The following is a 17,663-nucleotide window of genomic DNA, read 5'->3' on the forward strand; positions in this document are numbered from 1 at the left end:
TAAATGTGCAAACACAGTTTACTTCGTAGCTTATGTGGTGGTTCCTGCTGCTGTGCTCCAGATTGAACTAATGACCTTGAGAGCTAAATTAAGTAGGAGCCTTTTCAAGCTGACCTATAAAGCCTCTGGTGGCATGGCTGTGCTGTAACGGGCTCTATTATGTTCTGCTTGGAACTTGGGAAGAGGACCAGAAACCCCTGTGTTAAAAAAAAAAAAGAGGCCGGGGGGCAAACATGAAGAGTAACCATTTTTACAGACTGTACTAAATTGGTACAAGCCAGTGCTAGTCTTGGATTTTTGAGGCCTATGTTCCGTTTTTATCTCGGCCAGTGGCCTTCAACTAGTCACTATTTATCTCAGCCACTAGTCTCCATGCTAATGTGGAAATAACCATGATCTACTTCTCAGGGCCCTTATGAAAAGGTGGAAACATAGGTCCAGTTGCATGCCAGAAAGTTTGGCTTGACATGTCATCTGAATTGGGGCTTGTGGTTTATTCGTTTCCAGCATCCCTCCCTCACTGTAAGTCAGACTCTGGCTTGCTTCCATATAGTGCTGTGGCAACTCTTGAGCAGTGTGCGCTAGCTTGGTGCTTGTTCACAGGAAACCATTGTTTAACTATGGTTTAATGCAACATACAAACCGGGCCATGCAAAATCATTCCACTGTTCTTGCAATCCTTAACAGGGTGAACCAGTTTTTTGTTTGTTTAATGAATGGAAGTGATTGTGTCCACTTTAGATGCAAAACGTGTGTGGGCTTGATAGCACAGAACAAGTAACTATTCAAGTAGTTAGGAATGGTTATTCAGGTTGCAAAGTTAACTTCCTCATTTCTACAGTGCGAATCCATTGATTCATAGCTGCTCATTGTTAAAGACACAGAGGGTGTGCTTCTGCTTAGTTAGGAGAAAGCAATCTTCTATGATCAGGCAAATTCTTCCTTGCAGTACCTGAACTGCATAGGGCCATTTCACACATAATAATAGGCAAGCCGGTTACAGTGCTCTCAGTGTACCTGTTCAGTACACATTCATCCTTTACATTTTTTTTTAGTGTGTGGTGGCTTAAAACATAGGGTGTGAGATGACACATAGGGTGTGAGATGATTTGAAAGTTTACAAATTGAACCTGAAGTTGGCGCTCTGGGGGCTTCATAGCCATTTGTATAAAGGGTGAGGAGGGTAAGCTGACATCCTTATTTTTAAAGCCAAAGCCTTTAACATTGCTGAATCTTTTGATACTATGTTTCTGACGACTTCAAATTCTGAGCAGTTGCGTGGTACCATCCATCTACAGGAATTAAGTCATTCTTGATTCTTCTCTCTCATTGCCTTCTTCCCCTCTGCATGAAATGCATGCAAATTGCCTATGCAAACTCATTTTGTTTGCTTGATTTATTGAATGCATGATTCAAAGTGGCACCAGCTTATTTGCAATGCTATCAGTTTTGATGAATGATCTGTGAACCGCCCTGAGACCTCTGGGTATAGGGCGGTATAGAAATTCAAAGAAGAAGAAGAAGAAGAAGAAGAAGAAGAAGAAGAAGAAGAAGAAGAAGAAGAAGAAGGTGGAAAGCTACTGCACACACTATAGTGGAATCTTTGCCTCCCATATTGCAAGCAAATGGACGTTTTTATTCACTAATGAGCGTCCAGGTGGTCAATGCTAATGCACTACTGAAAGATGATTCGTGCTGGTTGCTTAGCACAGGAACTCTCTTCAGGGAAGCCACCTGTTGCTGAGCATTTCCCATGAAGCTTTAGAATGATTTTGGCATGCATTTAGAGTTGAATTTTGTGCAAACTCTCCAAGGTGAGGACCCCCCCCCCCTTTTCGTTTTCTTACAAGAGACAGAAAGCTCCTTGCAGACGTTGCTGAAATACTGACCAGGAGGAGATTTGTGCGGTGTATGTAAGTAAAACAATCTATCCATTGTTCAGTATTACTTGCCTGTGGGGCTTTCTGTTTAGCAGTGACATGACAAGTAAAATCGTGTACAATATTAAAATGGGTGCAGTCTGGAAATCAAAATGACAGATGCTAAGATGGGCATGTGACACACATCTACGGGACATTTTATTGTTTTGGACAGAACATTCAAACCCTGCCATATCCCAAAGTCAATTTTAGAGATCCTTACCATGCTTGCTTGCATTTAACTGTGGCACAACTTGTGCTGACTGGAGTGAGAGAAGCGGCATGATAATAATACCTTAAGGCCCTGTGGGTCCTTTGTATACTAACTTCAGTTTTCACATCAAAAATGGTTCTTATATGTCAGAGATGATTTATCAAAGCATATTTTCTAACAAAACTCTGGCTGTTCTAAGTGAATTTCTTAATTCCAGTATGTAGATATTCCCAGATTCAGTTAGGAAGTGGAGGGATGCTGGTGGTGGTTTAAGACTGGGCTTGGGAATTTCTCATCCGGTGATAGGTCAGTGGTAGAGCGTCTGCTTTGCATGCAGAAGGTTTCAGGTTCAATCCCGGCTAGGAAGGACTAGGAGAGACCTGTCTGTGAAAACCTGGGGAGCACTTGCCAGTCAGAGATGACACTGAGTTAGATGGTGCAATGGACTGACTTCCTAGCTTCCATGTTAAGAGGAAAACCAGTAGTACGTAAGTACATAATTTCTCTAATATGTGAAGCGGTGCTGAAATGGCAAGGAATCCATTTATTTTCAAAGTCTGTGCTCTACTGCTGTGATTATATCCCCTTCTCTGTGTTACTGCATGGAGCTGGATGGCAGCAAATACAATGACTCTCTTAAGCATTTCACTGCTAAGCTGACTGACTGTACACTAAGCAAAAGCAAAGAGGCTGGTTGTGATGTGCCACTAGTCTTTGGCTCCTGTTTTTTTTCTGTTTTAGAAGGGATTCGGTATCTTTGAGGATTGTGCATTCTCTCCTCGCCCCCCACCCCCTCCAACCAGCTGTACATGTAGCACGGTCAGCATTTATGCTGAACAACAGATGTGGGGAGGGGCTTAAGTCTCAGATGTTGGAAGGGCACTTGGCGATAATGTCCTCTCCTTTATAAGAAGCTTTATTCAACAGGGAGGAAAGACGGAGGAAATTGCTTGCAGCTGAGAGGGAGATTGATGCAGGGCTTGTGCGAGAGTGATTAAAGGAAGTACATTGAAAGAGATCTAAAAGGATCAGTGTTAAAAAGGCAGGATTGGTTGAGCTAACAAGGTGAGCCGCAGCACCTTTTGAGATCCATATTAGCTGATTCTATCCATTCATCCACCTTTCTCAGATTCTTAAAAAAAAATTAAAATATTATTATAGCATTGCAAACCCTTAGGAAGCTGATGTATTCACCACCACACCCTTCTTCAGTCAACGTACTGTGTCAAATATCTTCTTTAAAGGCCACTTCAGGCAAGATATTTTTCTCTCTGTGGATAAATATTCCAGGTTGGAAGAAAGGGTGCACAGTCTGTTGTATAAAAACTATTACCTAACTTAGTGCTGTTCTGAAATGGGGTGTGTTGTGTGCTCTCAGCAAAACAACTGTATGCCTGAGCATCACACAAGGGCAGGTCTGTATATATTTAAAGCCATGGAGACTATCTATGGTCCAATAAACTAAGGTATAAGCCCCCTACACTCAACAGACAGTACCACACTTATGTGCACAAAGCATGGGCTATGCTAGTGTCGGTCATACAGCTGCCTGAGATAACTGTCTTTAATGTAGTGATGCTGAGTTCCAATGAACTGGAAACATCAGCTGAAAATAGCCATAGTTAAAGGGAAATAGCTTTCAAAAGTCCCTTTTAGGACTGAACAGGATAATGGTGCTATTACTCACTCTTTTACAGTGGTGCCTCGCTAGACGAAATTAATCCGTTCCGCGATTCTCTTCGTCTAGCGGTTTTTTCGTCTTGCGAAGCAAGCCCATTGACAGCTTAGCGGATTAGTGCTAGAGCTGTCAAGCGGCTTCCAGCGATCAGCTGTTAAGCGGCTTATCAGCGGAAGAGCTGATAAGCGGCTTAGCGGCTTAGGAAAAGGGCAAAAAAAGCAAAAAAAAAAAAAACCGCTGGGGGACGCAAGATTTTTTCGTCTTGTGAAGCAACCCCATAGGGAAATTCGTTTTGCGAAGCGCCTCCAAAACAGAAAAACTCTTTCGTCTAGCGGGTTTTTCGTCTTGCGAGGCGTTCGTCTTGCGGGGCACCACTGTATATAGTCTTTTCAGTGAAGAGCTTCTACTTAAGGAATTACTGTAGAATCACACTATTTATTATATTTGTTTTTGTGAAATGAGGCAGTTTGATACTACAGCTGTTTCCCCCACAACCACAACACTTCAATTTGCAATGCTGTGATGCAAATTTGAGCTGCTGTTGTTGTGAGCTGAGTTTTCAATATGTTTTGTTGTATTAAGTATTATATATTTTTATGCTGTATCTCCCTCTGGAAGATTTTACTAAAGAGCAGCTATAAATTTATCTAAATAAACAAACAAACTGAAGACAGTGTTTATTTATTAATGTAACAAAGCAACCAACTGGACAATCTGCTTGGCAGGTGAAATTCCTTTCCATAGGAAAGCTGCATTAACCTAGCACAGTTCTGGTGGATCTTGTCCCATTTTCTATTTAGATGTTCCTTGACTGTTCATTTCTAGTTATGAGCACTGATATTCTGGTATGAAACAGAAATAATCAGCAGAGGGAAAGGCAGCTTTCATAATCAAGGGGTGACTAACAGTCATAAATCGTAGCCTCTTCATTGCTCTTGCAGAAATGACTCCAACGGTCTTTTAAAACTACTGAACATTACTTATAGGAACTGTGCTTTAGACTTTTTTCTAACTCCACCAGATGCTTCATTTTTCTTGATTTTTATTCCAAAGCTTTGATTTGTGCCTGCTTTGCTGCATGTAAATTTTCCTTTCTTGTTCATAGATTCCTATTTTATTTTTGTAGTGGTGGATAAATAGAAATTTGGTTGATCTGCAGGAAGGCCAGGTACTTTTGACGTAGAAACATATGTGTAGAGCAGGAATGGGGAGACTTTGGTCCTCTAGATCAGGGGTCAGCAAACCTTTTCAGCAGGAGGCCAATCCACTGTCCCTCAGCCCTTGTGGGGGGACAGACTATATTTTGAAAAAAAGAAGAACGAATTCCTGTGCCCCACAAATAACCCAGAGATGCATTTTAAATAAAAGGACACATTCTGCTCATGTAAAAACACGCTGATTCCTGTACAGTATGTGGGCCGGATCCGGCCCCCAGGCCTTAGTTTGCCTACCCATGCATTAGATGTTGTGGGATTAGATCTCCCATAGCCAATGGAAAATGATCATGGGAGTTGTAGTTCAGCAACATCTGGAAGTCCAGGGAACCCAGCCCAAGCTGTTTCTGTTTGCTCTGGATATTTTTAATTTGAAAACCTGGGTGTATTTCTGTTACTGCATCTAGAGCTTAGATCCAAGCCCTGCAGTGGGTCTTGAATGTGTGGATTAAATATATGGACAGTATGGGGAGAGGTGTGGCTTCTGGGCCTATCTGGCTGGGGCTTGTCTATAGATGGTTATATGAAACCCTCTCTATCTTAATCACTTTCCCTATGTCAGGCTTTTGTAGGCCAGGCTTATTTGCTAGTCTGATAATCGAGAACAGCCTTCCCCAAACAAGTACCCTCTAGCATTCTTCCTGACGGCAGCAGATGGGAGCGTTAGTCTAAAACATGTGGAGGGCACCTGGTTGGGAAGAATCTGATCCTGTTGGCTACATGCCACCTTTGCTTTGCTTCACTCATAAGGCCAAGCAGATTAAATATGGAGGGTGTGACTATATTTCACACACCTGTGCTTTCCTCTTAAAATAGTGGCTGCAGAGTGAAGGAGGGCAAGTCAGGTTTTGGACCACAGGGTGTTGGCCAGGTCTAATTCTTCCCTTCTGTGCTGCTGTCTGAAGTGGAAAGCCCCTTCCATGAATGTGATGTTCCACCATTAAGCAGAAGTTGTCATTGGCACCATGAGTGGGCAGGGAATGTTTGGGTCAGATAACATGTAGACAATGATGTATAAGCTAACCAGGGGATGAGGAACCAGGGTGTGTTGATAGGTAATGAGGCCTTTTTCCTGATATCACTTTGCTCCTAGCTGGTCTCTGATACCCAGAGGTGAACCGTTTGGAGGAGAAGTGCTTTGTAGGTCAACGGGGCAGGGGAGGAGGATGCTACAGGGGGATGCGTTGTGAGTGTGGGCAGGCTTCAGTTGCTATCACTTCAGTTACTATCAGTTGCAGCTGCCCCCACCCCCCACTACACCCATTTCTGCTTTTGTTTCTCTGTGGGCTTTTATACTCCAGGTACAGTGGTACCTCAGGTAATTCTTTCCGGAGGTCCGTACTTAACCTGAAACTGTTCTTAACCTGAAGCACCACTTTAACTAATGGGGCCTCCTGCTGCTGCTGCGCCGCTGCAGCACGATTTCTGTTCTCATCCTGAAGCAAAGTTCTTAACCTGAAGCACTATTTCTGGGTTAGCGGAGTCTGTAACCTGAAGCGTATGTGTCAGGGGTTCAGGAGCAGAGGCACAGGGGAGAGAGGAGATGGAGAGCGAGGGGGAGGAATCCGAGGGGAGCGTAGGAGATGACAGTGGTCAGAGGGATTCCATGAGCCTCTCCAGTGAATCGGAAGATTCACAGAAGGGGGCGCCGGTGGCCAGGGGTAGGGGGTTCCCAAGGGGAACGCCCCAGGAGCAAGGCAGCAGCAGGGACTCCCAGAGCAGTAGTTGGAAATCAGGACCAGCTTCCCCACCAGAGCGGAGTGGGGGGGAAGAGTCCCAAGCATCGGGGCCAGTGCATTCCCCACCAGGAAGAGAAGACGAGACAGGGCTGACCACGCCTCCATCGGAGAGTCAGACAACGGGGGGGAGGTCAGATCCGGCCAGCGTCCCGGAAGGGGGAAGCAGTGACACAAGTAGTGTGACGGTTAGGAGAAAGGTCACTGGGTTGGCGCGAGAGGCAAGTTCAAATGTACAGGAGCGCGGGACAGCAGAGAATGAGGATTGGGAACCGGGTCCTAAAGCCCGCCGGAGGCAGGGGGAGGAGCTAAGCGACTCAGCGTCGGAAGAGTCCAGAAAGGGCAATGCCCCAGCGGGCAGAAGGACCCAGAGGAGGAGAGAGCAGCGCAAGAGGTGGAGCAGGGCTAGGATCTTAAACTGGTGTCAGAGGGAAGGAGACTCAGACGGGACTTCGCCGATCTAGGGTTTAAGACGTAGGGCTGCGCGCTACGGCTTTGAAATGGAAACTGAACTTCAATAAAGACTTTTGTACATTACGACAGCCTAGCGTTGGTCCTCTGTGAGCTGGGACCTAGAGGCAGCTCTGACAGTATGTAACCTTGAGGTACCACTGTATACAGATTCAGCACACAGAATTTGTGCAATTGGAGGAGGAGCCTGTTCCCTTGACGTTGCTGGATGTTGCCCACCATCTCTGACCCATTGGCCATGCCTGCATGGGCTGATGGGAGTGGGAGGCCCAGCAATGCCACAAGGACCACAGGCTCCTTCATCCCTTGGCTAATTGATCAGAAATGTAGTATAATGGGAATGAGAGGTGGAGAACAGCCATGCTCTGTGAGACTGGAGTGGTGAGAGTCGAGGTTAAACATTGTGAGGGCACAGTGGAAAAAGGTGGGCCAAGGAACACATTTTCTCTCAAATGTGTCCTTCTCTGCTCTCCATTCTTCAGGCAAACTTTTGCAATGTTTTAGCTGCCTCAAATTGGTGATAAATTGGCAGGCACACCCACGCACACATTAGTGTCAGCTGGCAGAGTGATTGGAATAGAAGCTGTCAGCATTTTGTATTACACCCCCCTCTTTCACTGCCACCCCTGCTTTTCGTGTATGCAAGAGATTCATAATACATAAGGGCCTATTGGCTTTATGCAGCATAAATGAGTGATATCCTCCAGCAACTTCACAGCACACTCTAATGCAGTGGGTTGGTTGTGTGGACTTTTGATGTGGGAGAGCTGCACCTTGAAATCTAAAAGGAAAGGAGCCTTTACAACTACTTGTGTCTGCGTGACAGAGAAAGAAAAGGTGGGGGAGGGGGGGAGAGAAAGAAAAACCCATTGTGATGCAAAGCATAACAGTCAGGTAAGAATTTGCACTTGAAATGCTTTGAACCTGGTCTGAGATGTTGATTTAGTCCATGGTTGATTGGGTTCCATGCATGAAATAATGTAAAAAATCAAAAGCCTGGATCACTTCTTAGACAAGCTGGCTGCTAAATCCCATCTTCTTGAGGGTTGCTTGAGAAACATAGAATTTTCAGATATTATTATCTGGAGAAGGGTTATCCACAGGCCTCAGTTGAGGAAATTTGCTTATTTGCATTGTAATCCTCTATATGTTTACTCCAAAGTCTTTCCTTTTGAGGATTCCTTCACAAGGCAGTTTATTGTGGAAACGATGTTCTCATGTATGCAGTGTTTGAGCAGTGTCTACAAGGCACCGTCTTCTTCAAAATACCATATTCCTCAACCCACTCCCCAATTTAATCCAATGGTAAGGTTTCCTTGTCTCTCCCCCCCCCCCTAATTTACTGGATTTTCCATGAAAACGTTAAGCCAGTTTTAAATGGGAAAATAATAATAATGCAGCACACAGAGAATGGGACTTCCTCTCCTCTCTCCATGCCATGTATGCATGTATGCAGTGTTTGAGCAGTGCATGTATGCAGTGCATGTATGTATGTATGCAGTGCATGCACTGCATGTATGCAGTGTTTGAGCAGTGTCTACAAGGCACCGTCTTCTTCAAAATACCATATTCCTCAACCCACTCCCCAATTTAATCCAGTGTTAAGGTTTCCTTGTCTCCCCCCCCCCTTAATTTATTGGATTTTCCATGAAAACGTTAAGCCAGTATTAAATGGGAAAATAATAATAATAATAATAATGATGATGATGATGCAGCACACAGAGAATGCGATTTCCTCTCCTCTCTCCATGCCACCTTCAAATTCTGTTCCTGAGGGTCCCTCCTACATGGGGGGGGGGCACTGAAGGGGAGTGAAGACAAGGAAGAAGTTCAATTGGACAAGCAGATGCTTGCTGCATAAGCGGGATGGCAGCATCGTATACGGCCCTGTGTTTTTTCTCCTTCTCTTTCTTTACCGCAGGTGTTGTTGGGGGATGAGTATAAAAACCCTCTTTCTGATTAACATGTTTAACACTGGTTTCCCCACTAGCTTAGGCACCCTTTGCCTTGACATGCCCCGGGGTTCCTACTTTGCCACCTTCCAAATTATAGCAGATTTATCTTAAGTAGCCATGATCTAATCAAGTTTGATTGAAAAGCCATTATTATGGGATTGAAGAGCAGCAAGATGTGCATTGGGAAGGAAACACCACCTGTCCCCTGTTGGAGGAGAATGGTGTTGAAGTACCAGCCAGAGGAGGCACTACTGACCTAGACAAATCAGTTGTGGGGGGAAAGGCAAATTCCATACCTAGGGTTCATTAGGAGAGGAATTGAAAATAAAACTGCCAAAATCATAAGAACATTATACAAATTTGTTGTATGACTGCATTTGGAATACTGTGTGCAGATCTGGTCACCTCGGCTTAAAAAGGATATTGTCAAGTAGGCAAAGGTTCAGAAAGGGGCAGCCAAAATGTTCAAGGGGGTGGAGCAACTCATCTATGGGCAAAGGTTGCAGTAGCTGAGCCTTTTTAGTTTTGAGAAAATGTAAGTAAGAGGAGACATAGTCTAAAAGTTATAGGGTAGCAGGTGATGTGAGAGACCACTGCCTGAGAGACGGTTCCTTTCAGACTAGACAATACTGGGCTAGAGGGGCAAATGTTCTGTCCTTAAGGCACCTTCTTAGGTGATGGAGGCAATTTTTGTCCGTCTTGTCTCTGTCTTTAGTTGTGCTTCAAAGGCCTGCAAAACTTGATCAGAAGTGATAGCAGCATCAAAAGAAATGTGTTCATGCCACGGGCAACAATGGCTCTGATAAGACTTCTGGCTTTTCCAGCCTGTCTCCAGCCTTGCTATAGGCTTGCTTTGTTCCTCTTTTAATTATAGTCTCGTCCAAGTCTTATAAAAGGGTGGTTGGAATATGTTTGCCCAACTCCTAAGAGAGCAAATGGGACTGCAGGTGGGAAAGAGGAAAAATCGAAAGATCCTCTTGCGATGTTGCAAAAGCAAAACAAAACACCAAGCTATTTTGAATTGGAAAATACCAAACAGAAGGGTGTGCATGTTTGGATGTGCATTCAGGATGGAAGCTGAAGCTGCTTATTTTCTTCTTCTTCCCTAACTTGAGTAACGTATAACTTGGTCTGCACGTTTAATTTCCTTCTCAGATCTTTGTGATGAAAATGGAAAACACCAAACCCTATAAAACAAATACACACGCACACATCCTAAACAAGCAGAGAAACCTGGTTGAGTGCCAGCCCTTTTAGCATCCAGCTTTAGCTCCAAGTGAATACATTACAGATGTGTTGTAAGATCCCAAAATGAAGGCTTTGCAGTGGAAATGCTGACAGCCCCCTAAGCGGAACAGCACACTGTAATTAGCGTTCTTCGGTGAATGTGCCAAATGAAGCCCAGCAGTGCTAAATGTAACAGCGCACGCTTTTTGTTGTACAGCTGTATTAGGATGCGCATTCTGACAGTAAATTGCACTCTGTGGAACGTTGCGTGTGCTGCTATTCTTCCACAGATCTAACTGTTACCACTTGCAATGGAGGAAGGGTGAGCAAGCGCACACCTTTTTCTGTCCAATTCATCTGTAAGGTAAAGGGGCCCCTGACCATTAGGTCCAGTCGTGACCGACTCTGGGATTGTGGCGCTCATCCCGCTTTATTGGCCGAGGGAGCCGGCGTACAGCTTCCGGGTCATGTAGCCAGCATGACTAAGCCGCTTCTGGCGAACCAGAGCAGTGCACGGAAACGCCATTTACCTTCCCGCCGGAGCGGTGCCTATTTATCTACTTGCACTTTGACGTGCTTTTGAACTGCTAGGTTGGCAGGAGCAGGGACCAAGCAATGGGAGCTCACCCTGTCGCGAGGATTCGAACCGCCGACCTTCTGATCGGCAAGTCCTAGGCTCTGTGGCCACCCGCGTCCCTAATTCATCTGTAGCAGCTTGTAATTGAAACTGTAGGGCAGCCTGGCAGGTCTTGTTTCTAGAGCAGGGCAGTCCAGCATGCAGCCTGGGGGCCACATGTGCCCCTCAAGGTCCTTTTTGACAGCCCTCTGCAGCATTTGACACACATACCTTAAGCTGCCTTCTCAAAGCTGGGTAAGCAAAGTCTGTCCTTTGGGAGGGAGGTGTGCGGGCTCTGACAAGGCCTTAAGAGTCCTCTGGCTTCCTCCCCAAAGTCTAGTTAGGACTTGCTCTGAACCAGCTTTGGGAAGAAGGTAGGAGGGCTCTAGGACCTAGCTGGCTTTTGGAAGGCAGCATGAGGGCTTTAGGGCATGGGGCTTTCACATTTTGGTCTTGTGCTGCCTTGTACCCGTGCAACAAGGCATTGTATGGTCTGCAGGTTACATGTCAAAGTACTCTTTCAGCCCACTCGGTATGAAAAGTTGGGCCGCCCTGATCTAGAGTGTGTTTGAGGGACTGCTTGTAGTGTGTCTGCAGCATGGCTGATTCATATAAACTGCCAAGTGCCTGTGCTTCTTCTCTGCTCACTTTTCACCCATCCTGCAGGGCATGGCAATTCCACAGGTATTTCAGGCTGTGCAGTCAGGGCCGTTAATTGACCAAACCACTAGTTTGTGTAAGGCTGTGCACAGCTCATCAAAGATTGGAAGGGAATATGACAGAGTAGCCTGTGGGAGTACATGTTCATTTTTTGTATCCCAGTGTAGTCTCTGGTCAAATAGATTTTGTGGGGTTTTGAGGGTCCAGAGGTAGTTGAGTGACCTGTCATTTTGAGTGAAATGACAGAAATGCCTGACTGCTAGAAAGATGTCTCCTAATGTCTCACAGACCTTGTTAAAATCAAGCACTGAAAATGAAGTAATCACATTCCCTTCCAGGATGGCTAAGCACTTCATGAGTTGCACATGCAAAAAGTAATTTGCCCATATGTTACTGATGTATGCATAACTTATTTGGTGCATTTGAGAGGCATATCTGTTGATTACAGTGAACACGGTCTTTTCTTACTGAGTTAAGGAATGAAATTATTGATTGCATTAAATTATTCGACCTGGAGGCATGTGTGTTACAGCTACAAATCTTGGTGTATATGGTTGGGATTTGCCAGGAATATTTGTGTGTTGTAAAGCCTGTTGGATATTGCCTATCTCTGGAGTAGGTGGTGAAGGGAGGGGAGTGACTATGGGCTAGTTTAATGAAAATGCAAAAACAATTCTGAAAATGGCAGCTGGTTCCCCCATGCGAGAACAGCCTGGTTCATCTAACATCTTTTTCATATGCCCATGTATCTCATTGCATGAAGTAATTTGATGGTGCAGGGTGCCTGCGAGAGTTTGTGATTTTCTGCTTTTACCTAGTATGTGGGAGGCCAGCAGTATTACTAGCTTCGGATTTCTCAGGGAGAAGGCGGCCATTCATTTCAAGTGAGCTGTCTCTGTAGCATTATATAGAATAAGGAACTCTTGAGGTGATTTCTCAACCTTTTCCTATTTGAGAATATATATGTTGAGGTGAGTTGAGTTGAGCTATGCACAGCATTCCAAATGCAGTGGTGCCATACATTTACATAATGACATTCTGACACTGGCAGTTTTATTTTCAGTTCCTTTCCTAATGATTGCTAGCATGGAATTTACCTTTTTCACAGCTGCCTCATACTGTGACAACATCTTCCCCAAGCTCCACTATGACTCCCAAGATCTCAGTCCTGCTCAGTTAGTAGAAGTTCAGACCCCATGAGCGTATATGTGAAATTAAGATTATTATTATTTTGTTCCAACATGCATCACTTTACACCTGCCTACATTAAAATTGCATTTGCCATTTTCCTGCCCATTCATAGTTTGCAGAGGTCCTTTTGGAGCTCTTCACAATCTCTTTTTGTTTTAATAACTCTGAACAATTTAGTATCATTAGCAAACTTGGCCACCTCACTGTTCACCTGTGATTGTTTAGTCAAGAAGTTTAATGAAGAACTTTAATGAAGAAGTTAAAATGCACAGATCTCAATACTGATCCTTGGAGGAATCTCAATCAATCAAATCTTTATTACAGCCATAGATCAGCATAAGGGTACAATCATTTAAAATCTGAAAAAATGATTTGTAAAACTAAAAAGAATTAAAAGTCTATAAAAATTTAAAGGAAGCTAGGAAAGTCTAAAAGAAGGGTTAGGAACATTAGACAGGAGTGGCAAATCATAAGAGGTTAATATATATAAGACTATAGCTATCAATCTACAGAGCACTCTGATAGGAGTGCTCATTAAATCTAGTTTGTGGCACAGGTCATTGTCTGATGAATTTTGAGTGCTGCTGTGCAGAATCTGGCAACACTGTATGTTGTGGCAGGGTTGGTATCTGAAAGCAACAAGAAGGTATAGAATTGTCTTGTGCACACCTTGCAGCAGTGTTGGAGGACTCTAATTTCTACACCCTTCCATTTGAAGAACTATCCCTTTATTCGTACCTAACCACAAGAGGATCCACAGTTACCTCTTAGCCCTTGCTTGCATGGCTGTATGAATACATCCTTCAGAAATACATACTGGCAGAAAGAACAATGCTTGTGTTTAATTTTCTGAAAATCTCATTTCAAAAGATATGCTCATTTTGCAACAGGGTGGGATCTTTATCTTCTTCTTGGCTTTTTCTTTCTTGCTGCAAGGCATCCGGCACAAGAGAATATGAACCCTATGACACAGGGGTGGAGAGAAGGAAAAGATTGGCAGCAGGTTTTGACACCCTTTTCCCTTTAGGCCACTAGTTTGAATCCAAGCTATCTATGCTATTAACATATGAAGAAAGGACTTAGGAAATTCTATTGGACTGGGAAATGATCTTGTGAAAAGAAATGTTGTAACCAGGCACCTTCTTGGGTAAATCTGGGCAATTGGCTCTCATGGGCATCTTTAGGTGTTCCTTGAAGCTGGATAGCAAGGCTAAGTGTGGGAGACTTTCCTTATTTTGGAAGGCTGGAGTCCCTAGAGGACAGCTTTTAATAACCGCGAAGATAAATAACTGTGTCACCCATCCCCTACAGGCTTTTTGGAAATGTGACAAAAGATATAACCCAACTATTGTAACTAAAAACAGAAGAGTCAACATTCAGTCTAGTAAAATCTTGCAAATAATGTTGTTGGAGGAATAATGTATGTGCACCATAAATAAAAGCCAAACACCACTTTGCTAAAGCACAGGGGAAAGGAGCATTGACAACATCGTGGCGCAACTCTATAGGAAGCCTTTTGCTAGCATTTATTAATATATTTTCTGCCATTCACTGTTCTTCTGACCCAAGCCTACATGAATTGCTCCCTCATGTATTTGGCTACTTTGCCACTGTTTGGCAGGCAGGATTCAAGACCCAGATTGGCAGTACATGAATGTGTGTGATGCAATGGGCAGGTTATTAGGTCTGGGTGTACAAGTCTTGGGTTCATATTTTTGTTCTTCATGTATAAAGCTAATTGGCTGGGCTTAGTTAAGCTATTTTATCCAGTCTCTAATTGCAATTGTGTGATTGCAATGAAGTGATTTTTTAAAAATCTGCTGGTAATATGTTTAGAAATAACTCTTACCTGGCTGGGAATATTGGATTCAGAGGCTTCAGGCAAAGGACGTATGAGTCCTATAAACTTAAAGGAGGGATGCAGGTTGTGCTGTGGTCTAAACCACTGAGCCTCTTGGGCTTGCTGATCAGAAGGTTGGTGGTTCAAATCCTCACGATGAAGTGAGCTCCCGTTGCTCTGTCCCAGCTTCCAACCTAGCAGTTCGAAAGCATGCCAGTGCAAGTAGATAAATAGGTACTGTTGTGGTGGGAAGGTAAACAGCATTTCCATATGTTCTGGTTTCCGTCACGGTGTTCCGTTGTGCCAGAAGCAGTTTAGTCATGCTGGTCACATGACCCGGAAAGCTGTCTGTGGACAAATGCTGGCTGCCTTGGCCTGAAAGCCCATAGTCGCCTTTGAATCTGAATGTTTTTACATATCTCTTGGGGAAGCTACATCAGACACGCAAAAGGGATTTGGGTGGGACCAGCGTGGTCCATTGCTTGGTAGTTTTCTTTTTTATCTAACCTCCCTCCCAGTATTTCCCATGCTTGTCTGTTGGTTTCAGTTACTGTGATAGTTCTATAAATCTCCTTCTCAAAACACTGACTACGGACCAGCTTGTTGTTGTTGTTGTTGTTGTTGTTGTTGTTGTTGTTGTTGTTTTGTTCTACACAGAACCTACTAAATATGTCTGTCATCTGCATCAAGAGAACAGCTCTTGACACTTGATGGCATCTTTGCTGATTATGTGCATCTTCCAGTCTCCGCTGAAGCAATATATATTCACACACATGCACACAAATTGAAGCTTGTGGTTACATGAAGTTGAATTCAATCTGCATGAATCTCATTTTTTTCTCTCTCTCTTTCTTTTTGACTAGGTGACCTTGGAGAAAGTGCTGGGAATCACCGTCTCTGGAGGCAGAGGATTGGCCTGTGATCCAAAGAGTGGTCTCGTTGCTTATCCAGCTGGGTGAGTCATTGAGGGTGTTACACAATGAATGCATGTTGTCAGCCTAAAGGTACAGCTTATGCCAAATCTGTCATGTAGCAGAGTGATGCATTTTATAAGAGCCTCATAAAACTCCCTCCAATTATGAGGAACATCAGCAGGGTAGGTTTAAATTGCTGCAAGGAAGACTCTTTACCTATCATAACTAATTAAATTATTCTCTAGGTTTCCTCCTCTAGCTCTTAACTAAGTGTTAATTTTTTAAATATAATAATAATTGGATTTGGTACTATGCTGAACATGGACATGATGAAAATTAGAAAATTAGATGGATTCTGGCCTCCTGTTCAATCAGAAGATGCTCCATAAGGCTGCTGGGTAGTTTTGTGATATGTGAAGTTTCACGGGAAGTGGTTCCTTTGATCATGCAGAGAGAGAGAACCTGGCCACTCTTTTGATTCTGGAGCTTCCACTGTTCTTTCCAGCTTTTATTTAAGTGGGTCCAAACGATTCTTATTATCTCAATAATAATGTAGAGATAAGCACTAGTATGTATCTTGGGTTGGCTTGTTCTCAGTAAGGGTTTGATGCAGTGGCAAAAGCTTCCAGTGGTGACTGTGCAGTGCTGCTTTTGTTTGCCCTTTCTGAGTGAATCTTCTGTTAAGATTTATGTACATGAGAGGGAACTGGAATAGCCCTGGGTCCCACAGGCCTCTGAAGCAGAGGCAAGGCTCTTCCCACCTGCCTTTTCCCTTCCAAGCTCCTAAGGACAACAAGCTCACTCACCTCTTTGAGGGAATTCAAACTGGCTGTGCCCTTCTTATAAGGAACTGTATCTTTGCCTGCTCCCTGTTTTGGCAAATTGGGATGCAGGCCGGGGCTTGGGCTGTGCTGGTGGCGAAGCCAATGGAGCCGACAGTGGGCTTCCCTCGGATCCGCCCCTTGCTCATTTAAGCAGCCAGCACCTGGGGCTCAGCCTGTTTGTTCCTGCACCGAGGTTTCCTGCCCAGCCACCCTTGGTTTAAGCTTATAGCTGTGGCTATGGTGGTCGCCATCCTTTAAGGTGCTGGGTAGGAAATTGCCCATTGGGCTAATTGGCACCGACCTGGTGGTTCTGCCTACCACATAGCAATCGTCACAACTGGTTGGGCATTGGGGCAATCCTTTGCTTTAGATGGAGGGGGAGCTGTAGACTCCGCCTGCCCCTCCAAACGCTGGGGTATCCCCTTAAAGGGATCTGGCGGTAGTGGTCATGTCCGCACGCTCAGGTGGGGCCAGGGCTGAAGGCACTCCCCCAAGCAGTGGTCCCTGCGGGGGTCACCCTATTTGATATAAGTCTTAAGACTTATATCTGGATTGACCACGCATCACTTCCGCGGGCGAACCAGAAGTATTTAGATTGCCCCATGCCCAAACCTCTTTCAACTATTCAATAAAGTTGGGGCCTGTTCTGACCGAAAACCAGTCTCCTTTATCTCTTATTATTTGGGTTGGGGTATGGGAAATCTGATGCCTGGTCCTGCAAACATGCTGGGGTATAACCATGGAACTGAACAACTGTCTCTGGTGCTGTTGAACCTTGTCATCCTTGGCAGAGTGATGCTTTGGACAGTCAGACACAAATGAGGACAGGTGGCAAACTCCCTCTTCCCCTGAGAGACCTGATGCTTTTTGCTCCATAAGTGGGGAATCGAGAGTTTAAGAGGGGTGAAGTACGTAAGTCCATGTTGGAGGCAGATCTCTGGGATCTTCAGGAATGCCTGAATACGGCTTCCTTGTATTTTTATCATGTGCATAAGGGAACAGGAGCTGGAAAAGCTGACAAAGGTGATGCTGAGTGCCGAACAGTGATTCTAGGGCTTGATAGATATTTAGTTTGTTTTGGCATTTAGTTTTGCTAATGCATCTGGGTGCCTATAATTAGTTTGGAGTGGGAAGAGAAGAAATCGAGGCCAATCTTAGAAAGCTGCCGGTTTGGCAACAATATGTCTATTAATGCGGGTAGCAC

The 17,663-nt window shown here is 44.4% G+C and overlaps 1 protein-coding gene across 12 annotated transcripts in view; it reads left to right on the forward strand.

The window, feature by feature from the left end:
* The window catches only part of MAPKBP1 (mitogen-activated protein kinase binding protein 1), a 118,789-nt gene that overhangs the window by 27,636 nt on the left and 73,490 nt on the right, over window positions 1–17,663 (forward strand). For all 12 annotated transcript variants that reach the window (XM_083744066.1, XM_083744075.1, XM_083744069.1 and 9 more), the window contains exon 3: window positions 15,585–15,676. In XM_083744066.1, the coding sequence (XP_083600192.1) occupies window positions 15,585–15,676 (92 nt within the window). The remainder of the gene's footprint in view (window positions 1–15,584; window positions 15,677–17,663) is intronic.

This window comes from Podarcis gaigeae (assembly GCF_964106915.1).
Source record: "Podarcis gaigeae genome assembly, chromosome: 1".
Lineage (NCBI taxonomy): Eukaryota > Metazoa > Chordata > Lepidosauria > Squamata > Lacertidae > Podarcis > Podarcis gaigeae.